We start from the raw sequence: 16,128 nt of genomic DNA, 5'->3' as shown, positions 1-16,128 counted from the left end.
AATGGTTATAATATATACAAGGGAATTTTAAGAGAGGGGACCACTGTATTATTGTACAGATGAAAGAATTTTTATTCATAATTTAAAAAGTAAGTTAAAGCCCAATCCTCCTACAGACTTGTATATATTTTTTGGAATGGTAGGGTAGCACATGTACGAAGAGACAAGGAGTTCTTTGCCTATAGTTGCCCACGTTGCAATAGAACTCCCCTGTGACATTTGTCTTGTACAAAGCTACCATCATGTTTATAAAAAAAATTGCAGATGTAGAGGGGTATTGAACAGCTTGGAGAACAATTGTTTGTGTAAAACAGTTTCTTTATGTGAATTCTATGTTTTAATTAAACGTATTGAACCTATTTCAGAGAGGGTCACCTGGTGTATGATCTTTTCCAGCTAAAAATCTCTTCTTCCAGGTCCCTATAAGCAGAGAGCTCCTTTTTTTGCAAGGTTGGTCTTCTCTGCCTGCTCATCATATTGGAGTTCCTCCGGTTGGCCAACCATTTTGTTTTCTCTTCAGTTCTAAAAAATTCTGTCACTGATCTAAAGTAGTCTAATGTTACTTCATGACTCCATGCTACAGGGGAATCTGTAAGAAAGCCACAGTGGCCTCCATAATGTGTCAACAGCAGCAGAAAATAAGGATTTGTCCTGAAAAGTTCAATGGGGAGAGTAGACTCTGGTGGACCTCTAATAGGATCGTCCATGCTACAGATACACAGGACAGGAACAGCAACTTCATCCACATCACGGAGCGGATCATTTTGTTCCCAGTAATCATCCCAGCTCACCTTCCTTGTCTTGCGTTGACAGTGCAGAATCTCATGTAGTTCTTGGAGGGACTGACTGTCAAATAATTTCTCAGTTGGTAGAATTTCTCCTAAAACTGTGAAGTATCTGCAATGGAGAAATATGATTTATATCAATATAAATGTATTATGGTCTTCTTTTACTCATCTTTTGTAGGTACATTTGTGCAGAGGTAAGTGTAATAATGGTGCTATGCTAACCTTGTGCATTATGAAAAAAACTTTTAGCATAGTTATTTACCATTTTTACAGTGGCCTTAGGGCATGAAGATGATATCAATGCTATATACATATACAGTGGGCATAGAAAAGAATCATCCCCCCCTCCCCTTTAAAATAATCCCATTTTGTTGCTTTACAGCCTGAAATTAAAGCGGTTTTTGTTTTATCCATCTGTTTGCTAGTGCAACTTATAGCATCCAAGTGAAAGATAGAACACCAACCAAAAACTAAAAAACAGAATCACTGGATCCCCCCCTCCCCGCCCCTTAGGTCAGTATTTTGTTGAACCACATTTTGCTTTAAATACAGTTGTTAGTCTGTTGGGATATGTCTCTACTAACTTTGCAATATTTGCCCACTCTTCTTTGCAGAACCGTTCAAATTCAGTTAAATTTAATGGTGGCCATTTGTGAACTGCAGTCATGCCACAGATTTTTAGTGGGGTTTAGGTCTGGTCTCTGACTAGGCCATGCAAGTCATTCATCTTTTTCTCTAACCACTGTGTGGGCATTTCTGCTGTGTTCTTTGGGTCATTGTCATGTTGGAAGGTAAACCTTCTTCCCATTGACCACTTTCTGGCGGAGGGAGCAGATTTTTCTCAAGAATTTGATGGTATTTTGCCCAATCAATTTTTTCTTCTATCCTTCTATTCTGACAAGTGCTCCAGTCCCTGCTGTAGAGAATCCCCCCATAACAGGATATTACCACCTCCATGCTTTACTGTAGCAATGGTGAGCTGTATTGAATTTCCACAAGGCATCGTTTGGTGTTCAGGCCAAGTAAATACATTTTGGTCTCCTCCGATCACCTTAAACTTCCCTAAAGATTCTGAGGCCACATGTAAAAAGGTGTTATGGTCAGATTAGACTAAAATTTAAGTATTTAGCCTCAACACCAAACGATATGTCTGGTGGAAATCCAATACAGCTCACAATCCAAACCCACAGTAAAGCATGGAGGTGGTAATATCCTGCTATGGGGGTGTTTCTCTGCAGCAGGTACTGGAGTACTTGTCAAGATAGAAGAAAAATGGTTGGGGTAAAATACCATTAAATTCTTGAGGAAAACCTGCTGCCCTCTGCCAGAAAGTTGTCCAAGGGAAGGTGATTTACCTTCCAACATGACAATGACCCAAAGCGCACAGCAAAAATTACCATACAGTGGTTGATGGAGAAAAGGGTAAATGTCCTTGCATGGCCTAGTCAGAGCTTGGAATAAACCCCATTGAAAATCTGTGGAATGACGTAAGACTGCAATCCACAAATGGTCACTATTAAATTTAACTGAACTTAAGCGATTCAAGAGTGTAAAAATATTTCAAAGTATTGATGTACATAATTAGTAGAGACCTATCCCAACAGACTAAAGGCTGTAATTAAAGCAAAAAGGTGGTTAAACAAAATACTGACATAGGGGAGGTGATCCTTTTTCCAACTGAATTATTCTTTTTTTTTTGGGGGGGGGGGTTTATTTCTGACATGTTAGTGTTATCTATCACTTGGATGTTAGAAGTTGCACTGGTAAATACAGCTGATAAAACAAAAAATGTGTCTGTCTTAATTTCACACTCCAAAGCAACAAAATGTAATATTTTAAACGGTGAGGGCGTAATAATTTTATACCCACTGTGTGCTTGTGTATAAATATATATACACAGTGCTCAGCATAAATGAGTACACCCCTTTTGAAAAGTAAGATTTTAATCAATATTTCAATGAACATAAGAACAATTTCCAAAATTTTGATAAAACGGAGTTAATATAACTTAAATTACAAAAGCTTCAATTTTACTCAAATTAGTTTATGCAAAAATGAATTCAGCCCACAACAAAAACTACTACATCTAGTATTTTATATGATTTCCATGATTTGTAAGGACAGAGCCAAGTCTTCTAGGCATGGAAATTAACAAATTGGAGACTTATTGCAACATCTATCTTTTTCCATTCTTCAAGAACAACCTCTTTTAGAGCCTGGATGATGGATGGAGAGTGATGCTCAAATTGTCTCTTCAGAATTCCCCATAAGTGTTCAATTGGGTTCAGATCAGGAGGCATACAGTACTTGGCCACTGAATTAATTTCACCCTGTTCTTCTTCAGGAATGCTACAGTGGCCTTAGATGTGTGTTTTGGGTCATTTCATGTTGGAAACATGCAAGACGACCAAGAGCATGAAGTGATGGTAGCATCTTTTCTTTCAATATAGAGCAGTACATCTGTGAACTCATATAATGCAGCTCCCCAACACCAGCAACACTCATGCAGCCCCACAAAAGGACACTGGCACCACCATATTTCGCTGTAGGCACCATGTATTTTTCTTTGTACTCCTCACCTCTGAAATGCAATACTGTTTCAAAGCCATCGGTTCCAAAATCATTTATCTTGGTCTCACCACATCAGAGTCCTGGTGGTAGTGTTATTTTTCAGCATGAGCCCTGGCAAATTCTAGGTGGGCTTTTTTTTTGTGCATGGGCTTTAGGAGAGGCTTCTTTCATGGATGAAACCCATGCTTGCCATTCCTCTGCAGTGAATGCCCTATTGTGTCAGAAAACAAACACCCCAGTTTGGCTTTCTACTTCTTTAGCTAACTGCAGTGAACTTGCATGGCAATTTTTCTTCAACCCTTCTGATCAGAAGACTCTCCTGTCGAGATGTTAACTTCGATGGAGGTCTTTGAGATGGTTGCAGTTCCATCTTTGGTAAATTTTTCGATCGCTTTTGCTACAGTATTCTGACTTGTAAGTTAAGCTTTGCTGATCTTATTCTAGCCTTCCACTTTCTTGTGTACAGTGTAAAAGTGTCCCATAGAAAATGTTGATTCTGAAAGGAAAGTAAAGGTTTTCTTATAATCTGTAGGGGTGTTTTCACCAATGCTAAGCACTTTACATCCATAAGTTCTTTATATAATCAACGATCAAAAAAAATAAACCCCTCTAATATCTGGAGCCACTACCCACATGCTTCAATCGATATATCCCTATTTCACCTCGGCGACTATTGGACCTCTCGATATACATTCTACAGTGGTGATCTAAAGTTTGGGCACCCCAGGTAAAAATTTGTATTAATGTGCATAAAGAAGCCAAGGAAAGATGGAAAAATCTCAAAGGCATCAAATATGTCAACAAAAGTTAGATTTTATTTCCATCATTGACACTTTCAAAATTACAGAAAACAAAAAAATGGTGTCTGAAAAAGTTTGGACACCCTGCAGAATTTATAGCATGCACTGCCACCTTTGCAAGGCTGAGATCTGCCAGTGTCATGGATTGTTCTCAATCATCGTCTGGGAAGACCAGGTGATGTCAATCTCAAAGGTTTTAAATGCCCAGACTCATCTGACCTTGCCCCAACAATCAGCACCATGGGATTTTCTAAGCAGTTGTCTATAAAACTGAAAATAGTTGACGCTCACAAAGCTGGAGAAGGCTATAAGAAGATAGCAAAGCGTTTTCAGATGTCAATATCCTCTGTTCAGAATGTAATTAAGAAATGGCAGTCATCAGGAACAGTGGAAGTTAAAGCAAGATCTGGAAGACCAAGAAAAATATCAGACAGAACAGCTCGCAGGATTGTGAGAAAAACAATTCAAAACCTACGTTTGACTGCACGATCCCTCCAGAAAGATCTGGCAGACACTGAGGTTGTGGTACACTATTCCTCTATAAAGAGATACTTGTACAAATATGGTCTTCATGGAAGAGTCATCAGAAGAAAACCTCTTCTACGTCCTCACCACAAAAATCAGCGTTTGAACTTTGCAAACTAACATATAGACACGCCTGATGCATTTTGGAAACAATTTCTGTTGACCGATGAGGTTAAAATTTAACTTTTGAGCAAAGGTACAATTGGAGAAGAAGGGGCACAGAATTTAATGAAAAGAACCTCTGTCCAACTGTTAAGCATGGGGGTGGATCAATCATGCTTTGGGGTTGTATTGCAGCCAGTGGCACAGGGAGCATCTCACGAGTAGAAGGAAAAATGGATTCAATAAAATTTCAGCAAATTTTGGATGGTAACTTGATGCCATCTGTGAAAAAGCTGAAGTTAAAGAGAGGATGACTTCTACAAATGGATAATGATCCTAAACACACCTCGAAATCCATGGGGGGATTACATCAAGAGGCGTAAACTGAAGGTTTTGCCATGGCCTTCACAATCTCCTGACCTCAACATAATTAAAAATCTATGGATAGACCTTAAAAGAGCAGTACGTGACAGACAGCCCAGAAATCTCAAAGAACTGGAAGACTTTTGTAAGGAAGAATGGGCAAAGATACCTCAAACAAGAATTGAAAGACTCTTGCCTGGCTACAAAAAGCGTTTACAAGCTGTGATACTTGCCAACGGGGGCAGTACAAGATATTAACTCTGCAGAGTGCCCAAACTTTTGCAGACACCATTTTTTTTTCTGTTATTTTGAAAGTGTAAATGATGGAAATAAAATCTAACTGTTGTTGACATATTATAAGAATGTCTAATCTGTAATTTGATGCCTTTTGGAAATTTTTCCATCTCTTTCCTTGGCTTCTTTATGCACATTAATACAAATTTCTACATGGGGTGCCCAAACTTTCGATCACCACTGTACATTCAGGTGATTACTTAGGCTGAGAATGTCTGACCCTGTGGGTCTCCTTCTACCTCTTGTGGCTATAACAACTCAACAGCAATGGAGAAGTATCAATATATGATGTAGATACAATGGATCAATACGGACATCATCAATCCTAAAGTCAAAACATGTTACCCCAGCTCTACGGCTAAATGCAAATCCATGAACTGTAGTGCAGTGCTCTAGCTGTGGTGTTTAGGTCCCATGTGTAGAATTCTTGAATCAGGAAGGCTGGCAACTTGGATGTTCATAAATAAAGGTACTTTATTTATTACATGGGTACACCGGTACAGAAAATATGCTGATGCATTTCGGCCAAGAATCCTTTATCAAAGTACACCTATTTGATTAAAAACTGATATTTATAGCAAAACAGGCCCTCAGCAGAGGGATGGGTATGTCTTAATTAGCAACAATCAATCAGTTAAAAACACATGGAGAAGAAAGAAAAAACACAGCAAAAATGTGATAGTGTTGCACAGACATTTAAAACATGTCTCCCATATCATTCCTACCAATATAGCAAAACAGAAGACAAGTTGCATTAGGAGATTTATGTTAAGAAAAAAAAAGATCCGTGTCCATCCTGTCATTTAAGCCATACGATTTTATAGTATTGAGGGTATGTATCCACTACACTTTAGGTTTATGCAAAATACAATGAGTGTCTCCTCTTGGTGTTTTTTTTTTTTTAACCTGTTCTGCTCCAAGAAAAGAAAAGATGTTGGAATTGTTTAGACACATTTGAAATGTTTTTGGCATTTATATTAGTAGTGTCATTCACATGCTCTGAGATCCTAACCCTCAACAGGTGTATAGTACACCCTGCATATTGCAAATTAAAGGCACTGCCCTGAATCTCACAAACCACAGACTTGGAATTACAATTACATTGGGGAGAACAAGTATTTGATACACTGCCAATTTTGCAGGTTTTCCTACTTACAAAGCATGTAGAGGTCTGTAATTTTTATCACAGGTACTCTTCATCTGTAAGAGACAGAATCTAAAACAAAAATCCAGAAAATCACATTGTATTATTTTATGAGTAATTAATTTCCTTTTTTTTTGCATGACATAAGTGTTTGATCACCTACCAACCAGTAAGAATTACGGCTCCCACAGACTGGGTATTTTTTCATTGAGAAGCCCTCCTGTTTCCCACTCATTATCTGTATTATCTGTGCAGTTAGCACCTGTTTGTTTGAACTCGTTACCTGTATAAAAGAAACCTGTCCACATACTCAAACAGTCCAACCTCTCCACAATGGTCAAGACCAGAGAGCTGTGTAAGGACTTCAGGGATAAAATTGTAGACCTGCACAAGGCTGGGATGGGCAACAGGACAATATTGTTATTGACAATATTGGTGAGAAGGCAACAACTGTTGGCGCAATTATTAGAAAATGGAAGAAGTTCAAAATGACTGTCAATTTCCCTCGGTCTGGGGCTCCATGCAAGATCTCACCTCATGGGGCATCAATGATCATGAAGAAGGTGACGGATCATCCCAGAACAACACAGCAGGACCTGGTCAATGACCTTAAGAGAGCTAGGACCACAGTCTCAAAGAGAACCATTAGTAACACACTTCGCCATCATGGATTAAAATCCAGCAGTGCACGCAACGTCCCCCTGCTCAAGCCAGTGCATGTCCAGGCCCCTCTGAAGTATGCCAATGACCATCTGGATGATCCAGAGGAAGATTGGGAGAAGGTCATGTGGTCTGATGAAACAAAAATAGAGCTTTTTTGTCTAAACTCCACTCGCCTTGTTTGGACGAAGAAGAAGGATGAGTACAACCCCAAGAACATCATCCCAACCGTGAAGCATGAAGGTGGGAACATCATTCTTTGGGGATCCTTTTCTGCAAAGGGGACAGAATGACTGCACCATATTGAGGGGAGGATGGATGGGGCCATGTATCACGAGATCTTGGCCAACAACCTCTTTCCCCAAGTAAGAGCATTGAAGATGAGTCGTGGCTGGTTTTTCCAGCATGATATCGGCCCAAAACACACAGCCAGGGCAACTAAGGAGTGACTCCGTAAGAAGCATCTCAAGGTCCTGGAGTGCCCTAGCCAGTCTGCAGACCTGAACCCAATAGAAAATCTTTGGAGGGAGCTGAAAGTCCGTATTGCCCAGTGACACCCCCGAAACCTGAAGGATCTGGAGAAGCTCTGTATGGAGGAGTGGGCCAAAATCCCTGCTGCAGTGTGTGCAAACCTGGTCAAGGACTACAGGAAAAGTATGATCTCCGTAATTGCAAACAAAGGTTTCTGTACCAAATATTTAGTTCTGCTTTTCTGATGTATCAAATACTTATGTCATGCAATAAAATGCAAATGAATTACTTCAAAATTATACAATGTGATTTTCTGGATTTTTGTTTTAGATTCCGTCTCACAGTTGAAGAGTACCTATGATAATAAAAATTAGACCTCTACATGCTTTGTAAGTAGGAAAACCTGCAAAATTGGCAGTGTATTAAATACTTGTTGGCCCCTTTGTACTATATTGTTTAATAATGTAGGTTTTGCTTGTTGAAAAGGAAGTCACTGAAGTGCTCTTTTTGTGTTTATGGCACCGCTTGCAGGAATTTTGGCCACACATACAAGATCCTGTTGTGGGAAGCCAGGTCTGTGGTTTATCTGTTTTATGTGAGCAAAATAGACCCCTACTACATGAGAAATTGCAGCCACCCTTAATGGCACTATAATGATCTTTATCAGCATTCAGATGGGAAGATGTTCTTTTAGAATTGCAACAAATTTGTTTTATTCTAAAGAAAATGTAGTAACAAAATTAACTTTATTTTTGTTATAATTGCCACAATGCTTTTATTTTGTTATAATTGCCACATTGTTTATATTTCTTCCGTATCCTATCTAACCAATCTCAATGGAGAGCTATAGTTTTACTTCTGGCTATTGTTTGTGCACTATAGCCTCTTTCTTTGAGATGTTTTTCGATCACTATTCACTCTTGCAAAAAACCCTCCTCTGTCGAGAAGTACACCATGGTAATCTAGATTAAAAAAACCCCCAAGAGGAGAAGACGCTCATCATATTTTGCTTAAACGGGAGGTGTGATGGATACGTACCGTAATTCTCCTAATGTAACTTGTCTTTTGTTTTGCTATATTGGTTGCAATGATATAAGCAGTGTTGGTCATGTAACCTAAAAAAAGTAATTAGTTATAGTTACTAGTTACTTCTCCCAAAAAGTAACTGAGTTAGTGACTGAGTTACAGCAGTAAAAAAGTAACTAATTACCAGGGAAAGTAACTATTGCGTTACTTTAAAAAAATATTTAAATATGTCAAATAACTTATATGCCCCTTGTATGCGTGGTATTTGGTTAGTGGTACCTGCGTGGTATTTGCTGAGAGTGGCATTGTGGTACCTGCGTGGTTAACTACTGGTGTATAGGGTGGGTGGGTAGGTGTATTTGGGGGTCAGTGGGTGTATAGAGTGGGTAGATAGGTGTATATAGGGGTCAGTGGGTGTATAGGGAGGGTGGGTAGGTGTATATAGGGGTCAGTGGGTGTATAGGGTGGGTGGGTAGGTGTATATAGGGGTCAGTGGGTGTATAGGGTGGGTGGGTAGGTGTATATAGGGGTCAGTGGGTGTATAGGGAGGGTGGGTAGGTGTATATAGGGGTCAGTGGGTGTATAGGGAGGGTGGGTAGGTGTATATAGGGGTCAGTGGGTGTATAGGGAGGGTGGGTAGGTGTATATAGGGGTCAGTGGGTGTATAGGGAGGGTGGGTAGGTGTATATAGGGGTCAGTGGGTAGGTGTATATAGGGGTCAGTGGGTGTATAGAGTGGGTGGGTAGGTGTATATAGGGGTCAGTGGGTGTATAGGGAGGGTGGGTAGGTGTATATAGGGGTCAGTGGGTGTATAGATTGGGTGGGTAGGTGTATATAGGGGTCAGTGGGTGTATAGGGAGGGTGGGTAGGTGTATATAGGGGTCAGTGGGTGTATAGAGTGGGTGGGTAGGTGTATATAGGGGTCAGTGGGTGTATAGAGTGGGTGGGTAGGTGTATATAGGGGTCAGTGGGTGTATAGGGTGGGAGGGTAGGTGTATATAGGGGTCAGTGGGTGTATAGAGTGGGTGGGTAGGTGTATATAGGGGTCAGTGGGTGGGTAAGTGTATATAGGGGTCAGTGGGTAGGTGTATATAGGGGTCAGTGGGTGTATATGGTGGGTGAGTAGGTGTATATAGGGGTCAGTGGGTGTATAGGGTGGGTGGGTAGGTGTATATAGAGGTCAGTGGGTGTATAGAGTGGGTGGGTAGGTGTATATAGGGGTCAGTGGGTGTATAGAGTGGGTGGGTAGGTGTATATAGGGGTCAGTGGGTGTATAGAGTGGGTGGGTAGGTGTATATAGGGGTCAGTGGGTGTATAGAGTGGGTGGGTAGGTGTATATATAGGGGTCAGTGGGTGAATACGGTGGGTGAGTAGGTGTATATAGGGGTCAGTGGGTGTATAGGGTGGGTGGGTAGGTGTATATAGGGGTCAGTGGGTGTATAGGGTGGGTGGGTAGGTGTATATAGGGGTCGGTGGGTAGGTGTATATAGGGGTCAGTGGGTGTATAGAGTGGGTGGGTAGGTGTATATAGGGGTCAGTGGGTGTATAGGGAGGGTGGGTAGGTGTATATAGGGGTCAGTGGGTGTATGGGGTCAGTGTGTAGGTGTATATAGGGGTCAGTGGGTGTATAGAGTGGGTGGGTAGGTGTATATAGGGGTCAGTGGGTGTATAGGGAGGGTGGGTAGGTGTATATAGGGGTCAGTGGGTGTATAGAGTGGGTGGGTAGGTGTATATAGGGGTCAGTGGGTGTATAGAGTGGGTGGGTAGGTGTATATAGGGGTCAGTGTGTGTATAGAGTGGGTGGGTAGGTGTATATAGGGGTCAATGGGTGTATAGGATGGGTGGGTAAGTGTATATAGGGGTCAGTGGGTAGGTGTATAGAGTGGATGGGTAGGTGTATATAGGGGTCAGTGGGTGTATAGGGTGGGAAGGTAGGTGTATATAGGGGTCAGTGGGTGTATAGAGTGGGTGGGTAGGTGTATATAGGGGTCAATGGGTGGGTAGGTGGTGGGGGTGGCTGATGGTGGTGTGGTGCACTGTGGAGGTCCTCCTGTCTTGACTGTCTGTTACTGATTTTTTTTTGTTTTGGTACCTGTTGTGCTGCTGGTGGAGATGCTGGCTGCCTGGCTGCTGGTGGAGATCCTGGCTGCTGGTGAAGATGCTGGCTGCTGGTGGAGATGCTGGCTGCCTGGCTGCTGGTGGAGATGCTGGCTGCTGGTGGCCAGCCCAGCACACTGGGCTGGCTCCATCCTCCTCCTCCAGGCCTGTGCTGCTGCTTCTCTCTCTCTCTCTCATTGACTGAGGCCAGTGCTGCGGACACCGCTGGCCTCGGTCATAGAGGAGAGGCGGAATTACACTACTGCCATCTAGTGGCGGTAGATGTAATTGCGGTAACGCAGCCAAAGTAATTTCAACTGCATTACCTTGACGGGACGAGTAGTCAGTTAGATTACTCGTTACCCTCTAAAGTAACTGCGTTAAGTAACGCCGTTTACTTTAACGCAGTTACTTCCATCACTGGATATAAGAGACATGGTTTGAAGGTCCACACCACACTTTCACGCTTGCTGTTTTTTCTTTCTTCTCATGTGTTTTTAATTGTTTCTAATTAGGATATAACCCCCCCCCCTTCCGCAATGATGGCAAAAGAAAATCTGATGGATATAACCCTCATTTGCTCTATCCAAAATGAAAAAAAAGGGAAATTTGTTATTTTGTGATATTTTATTTTCACGAGAGTTCCTGGGGAACTACAAGCAACAGCTGGCTGTGGTTTCGGACTGGGTATTCTAGATCCTTATGGTTACCTAGCCTGGCCAGCGAGCATGTGCAGTATATCGTCCAGAACTAGGCCTCGCCACAACAGAGCCCCGATGGATGGGGACGAGCCTGCGAGTGAACAAGTCTCCCTGGGACGCAATCGACCTGGAACGCCCTGAGTCACAGCATACCCCCTGGGTGGGAGGGGGTCTGTGCGGAGTGGCGCCCACCTGGTACTGTAGTATGGTGAGTAATGATGTCCCCTCAATCCTCTGGCGGTCTTGAGGTGGACGTGGGACCCCTCCCTGAAATAGTCAGACCTTCTGGGCTCCCTCGGTTCCCCTGGCCTCCGGGATATTGGGCCTACCCCCTCCACCTTTCCACTACCCACAGTAGGTCCTGCCTTCGAGGGGGGCGGTAAATTTGCAGCGGCTTTTTTCTTCTGTGGAGGCCTTGTCCTGGTGGCCTTCCTAGGGCCCCTCTGATGCCTCTTGTCTGGGACCCCTTCGGGGAGACCGCATGGCGCGCCATGGGGGCCGCCATTTTGCTGTAGATTAATGCCTTTTTTTTTTCTATTGAATTGCATGGGCAGCCATTTTTTGTTAGTTCCCCATAGGAATGCATGGGGTGGCCATTTTCCTGTAGTCCACAATGCTGGACAGGCGAACGGCATGTAACTTAAAAAATCTATAACAAGTTGGCTTGTCATTTCCTGTAAAGAAAACTTTCACTTTCACAAGATAGTGCTGGCAGTCTCCTGAGCGAGCGAGCGATCTGGTAATGTTTTCTGGGGTCCCCTGTAGGTTTTACTCGCCCACTCTATCGGCTTGTATTGCATTGGGTATACCGCACATATAGCGGTGGGATCGCAATTTAGCAACTCTTAAAGTGACACTGCATTTTTTTCATATCGGTGCAATATGGAGTCCCAGGGTACTATTTCACCTACAGACCCCTTAGGAGTGGTGCAGAACCTTCTGGGTCGCAGCCCATGTCTGCGATTTACAGCAGCCTTGGAAAGCCTTGTGTCTAAGATAGATTTTGTATGTAAAATCGTTGCTAGCTGCAAACGCCCTCTACCTTCGCCTCCCTCGGTAGTTTCCTCAGACTCTGAGGCAGACTTTGCCACCACATAAAAAAAAAAAAGAACAAATGTGCAGCGCTAGTGATAAATGAGAGTCCGACTAAAATTGCAAAAAGTCCCATGTAAAGATAATTGGTGATAAGGTGATCCAAGTGTAATTATACATTGATAGTGCGACTAATCCCAACTCCAATGAAGGTATAAGTGAATTGCGCTCACCAGATGGATGGGACCCCAATACTGTACAGCAAGGGGGTCAAACAGGCTTAAAGGGTAAAGCTGTATCTCAACAGATTTCGCTGACCATGGAGGGTGATGTGCGAATCCTTGATAGGTGTGAACAATCAGAGACTCCACTCCCAAATGGTAGATGGTAGATCAAAAAAGAATGGGGATATACATAGCGTAATATTGCTAAAAAACTGGTTAATTGATAAAATAGCCGATACACTTACAGACATCCGTAATGAAATGGCATATCAAGCAGCTATTCCCAACACCAATGCATGCAGCTAATCACACCACCAATGGAGATAAATGTGAATTGCGCTCACCAGATGGATGGGACCTCCAAGCTATACAGCGAGGGGGTCAAATGGGCTTGAAAAGGGTATGGATATATCCCCACAAGATTCACTGACCACTGAAGATGATGAATGGGTCCTTGACAGATGTAATCGTCAGAATCTCCACTCCCAAATGATGGATGATATATCAAAAAAGAGTGGGGGTATACATAGCGTAATATTGCTAAAACTGGTTTATTTAGTAAAATAGCCGATACACTTACAGACATCTGTATTCAAAAGGCATATCAAGCATATACAGCTGAGCGGACTGAAGTCCTCTTAACATGTTTCGGCACAACTGCCTTTTTCAAAAGATATTATGTCAGCAAAGTGGTGTCCATTATATATAACTTACCCATTGGTTCAATCAACCCGCAAAGGTAATTAAGGTAATGAGTAACAGGAAATGCCTGGAACACACCAGCGTGTGTTCCAAGCCTCATTATAGAGAAGCGCCAAAAAAGCCTATAAAGGCAATTAGGTGGTGGACCAGGAAGTAATATATTAAATATATCGGCGTGCGTTCCACGCCTCATTTTAAAATACCGCCAGAATGAAGAGGGGTCAAGTGTCATCGCTTGGTTTGATTACTTTAATGATGCCGGATTAAAGTTAATACAACATCTAGTTGATATCAAGCGTACAAAACTAGTCTCTTTAGACAAAGAGATTAAAGAGTTAAAAGAGAAATTATCGCCTTTTAACACTTCGGCAGAATATAAAACGTTATCTGATAACCTACAAAAGTTATTAGAAAAGGAAGAAAGGGAACAAAAGATTAAAAAACAAAAAAAATACACAAGAGATATCTCTGATTATAATACCCATACCATATTTCAGTGGCAAAAGAATTTACTTAATAGGGACTCTAGTGGTGCTAGCCAAATGGATCATACCAATGAGGATAACACTGTTACGACCACTGCCAATCAGGTGTCTCTTCCACCCAGCAAACAAGTGAAACCTAAAAATAAAGGCCCCCCCCCCCCAAAGAAAGGGTAAACCTCAAAGTGGGAAAGGTAATCACCCTCACACACCACATAGGAAGGGTCCTGGGAGGGAAAATTGGTATCCATCCTATCCAACTGATTCACCCAGAGGATAATGAAAACTACCAGAGGAATTTCTCTCCTCCTCCACATAGACCATACCATCATCAAACCTATACTCCGCCACATTATTCTAACCAGTTCAATGTGAATACACATAATAGGTTTTCCCCTCTAAGGCAACAACCACGCAGAGATGATCGTTCCCGACCACATGAGGAAGAGCGACCACGTAGAGATGATTGTCCTCGACCCCATGAGGAGGAATACGATCACCAAAATGACTCACCTTTTAATTATAATCAGCCACGTCCGGGACCTAGTCAAAATTGGGATTTTCCCAGACAGTACAACAAAGGCAAAAGGGGTCCAGAGCCAAGCGAGGTACCAGAGGGGGGTGGCGGATCCAAAGAAAAAAGAAAAAAAACCTAATTTGGATCTGGTATTTTCAACCTCAGCAAAGTTGAACTTAACTCTGATGAGCTGTTCACTCTGGATAGGGGATTGAAATTCGCTCCACCAAAGCCCATCAATAAATTTAATACATTTATCAATGTCCATAAATTTGTACACAAATTAAATGTACAGAGGTATATCCTTTCTAAGCCTAGAATGGATACACCCCGCAAATACGTTTCTTCCATTAGACACTATGGATTATCTAATCCGTCTCTATTTAACCCCCCTGGTCCGGTTGCCCCATCGGTGGCGGTATTCAGAGACCTTGTGGTTAAAGATTTGGCAAATCTACCGATTTAAAAAACCTTACGTACAGACACAGCTGTGGAAAGGTTTAAAATCCCTGTGTGAACAGAAACCACTCATAATACGCCCTGCTGACAAGGGCGGCGGTATCGTCGTTCTTGATAAGCAGGACTATTATGATGAAATGGAGAGAATTTTGGGTGACCAAGAAACCTATATTAAAATACAAAACAATCCCACTTCTTCTTTCAAGAGTGAATTGGTAAAGCTAATTGATAAGGGATATGAGTGGAATATCCTTAATAAAAAGGAAAAGTCATTCCTGGTTCCCCCCACTCCTCGTATCCCGGTAATGTACTATTTACCGAAAGTACACAAAGACCCACTCTGCCCCCCCCGGCTGTCCGATTGTTAGCGGCATCAACTCCATTACATCTCGTATTGGTAAATTATATTGATTTTTATTTACAACCTTTAGTAGCCCAAACCTCCTCTTATATTAAGGATACAGGGGATGTCATTAATAAACTCAAGGATATCAGGTTGGAGGGGGAACATCTTATGGTAACGGCAGATGTTACCTACCTCTATACCTGTATCCCTCATGACCTTGGTTTAGAGACCGTTGATCATTACTTAAAAACAGACAATATCATCTCTTCACCTCATCGAGATTTTATTTTGGATTTGTTGTTGTTCGCGACAGGGCGGAATTACTTCTGGTTTAACCACCAGTATTATTTACAACAAAGGGGCGTGGCCATGGGGGCGAAATTCGCCCCCAGTTTGGCCAACCTTTTTATGGCCAAATGGGAGGAGGATGTCGTCTATCCGTGTGATGCTCCTGAGTTAGTCTTTTGGATGCGCTACATAGACGACATCCTCCTCCTATGGAAGGGGGACTTACCATCTTTTGAATCGTTTATGGTTTTCTTGAATGATAACACTAGGGGTATCCAGTTATCTTTTGAATACAGTTCTAATACCATACATTTTTTGGATTTAAATATCACATTGGTGGATAATCAATTTGTCACTAGCACTTTCTTCAAAGAGACTGATCGTAACTCTTATTTGCCTACTGACAGTTGCCACCATAAGGCTTGGTTGGGCGGTATACCTAAAAGCCAATTTATTAGGCTCAGGAGGAATTGTACTCATGATCAAGAATTCCTCCAAAAAGCCCAACTATTGAAAAATAGATTTCTGACCAAGGG

At 42.1% G+C, this 16,128-nt stretch overlaps 1 protein-coding gene across 1 annotated transcript in view; it reads right to left on the bottom strand.

The window, feature by feature from the left end:
* Positions 1–335: 335 nt before the first annotated feature.
* ABHD15 (abhydrolase domain containing 15) overlaps positions 336–16,128 on the bottom strand; it is a 29,584-nt gene continuing 13,791 nt past the window's right edge. Inside the window, exon 2 of the mRNA XM_082246557.1 lies at positions 336–897. Coding sequence (XP_082102683.1) covers positions 372–897 — 526 coding nt within the window. The 3' untranslated portion in view covers positions 336–371. The remainder of the gene's footprint in view (positions 898–16,128) is intronic.

The sequence above is a fragment of the Pelophylax lessonae genome, assembly GCF_965119305.1.
Source record: "Pelophylax lessonae genome assembly, chromosome: 2".
Taxonomy (NCBI): domain Eukaryota; kingdom Metazoa; phylum Chordata; class Amphibia; order Anura; family Ranidae; genus Pelophylax; species Pelophylax lessonae.
The sequence above is the reverse complement of the archived record's forward strand: the minus strand, read 5'-3'. Positions and strand labels throughout refer to the sequence as shown.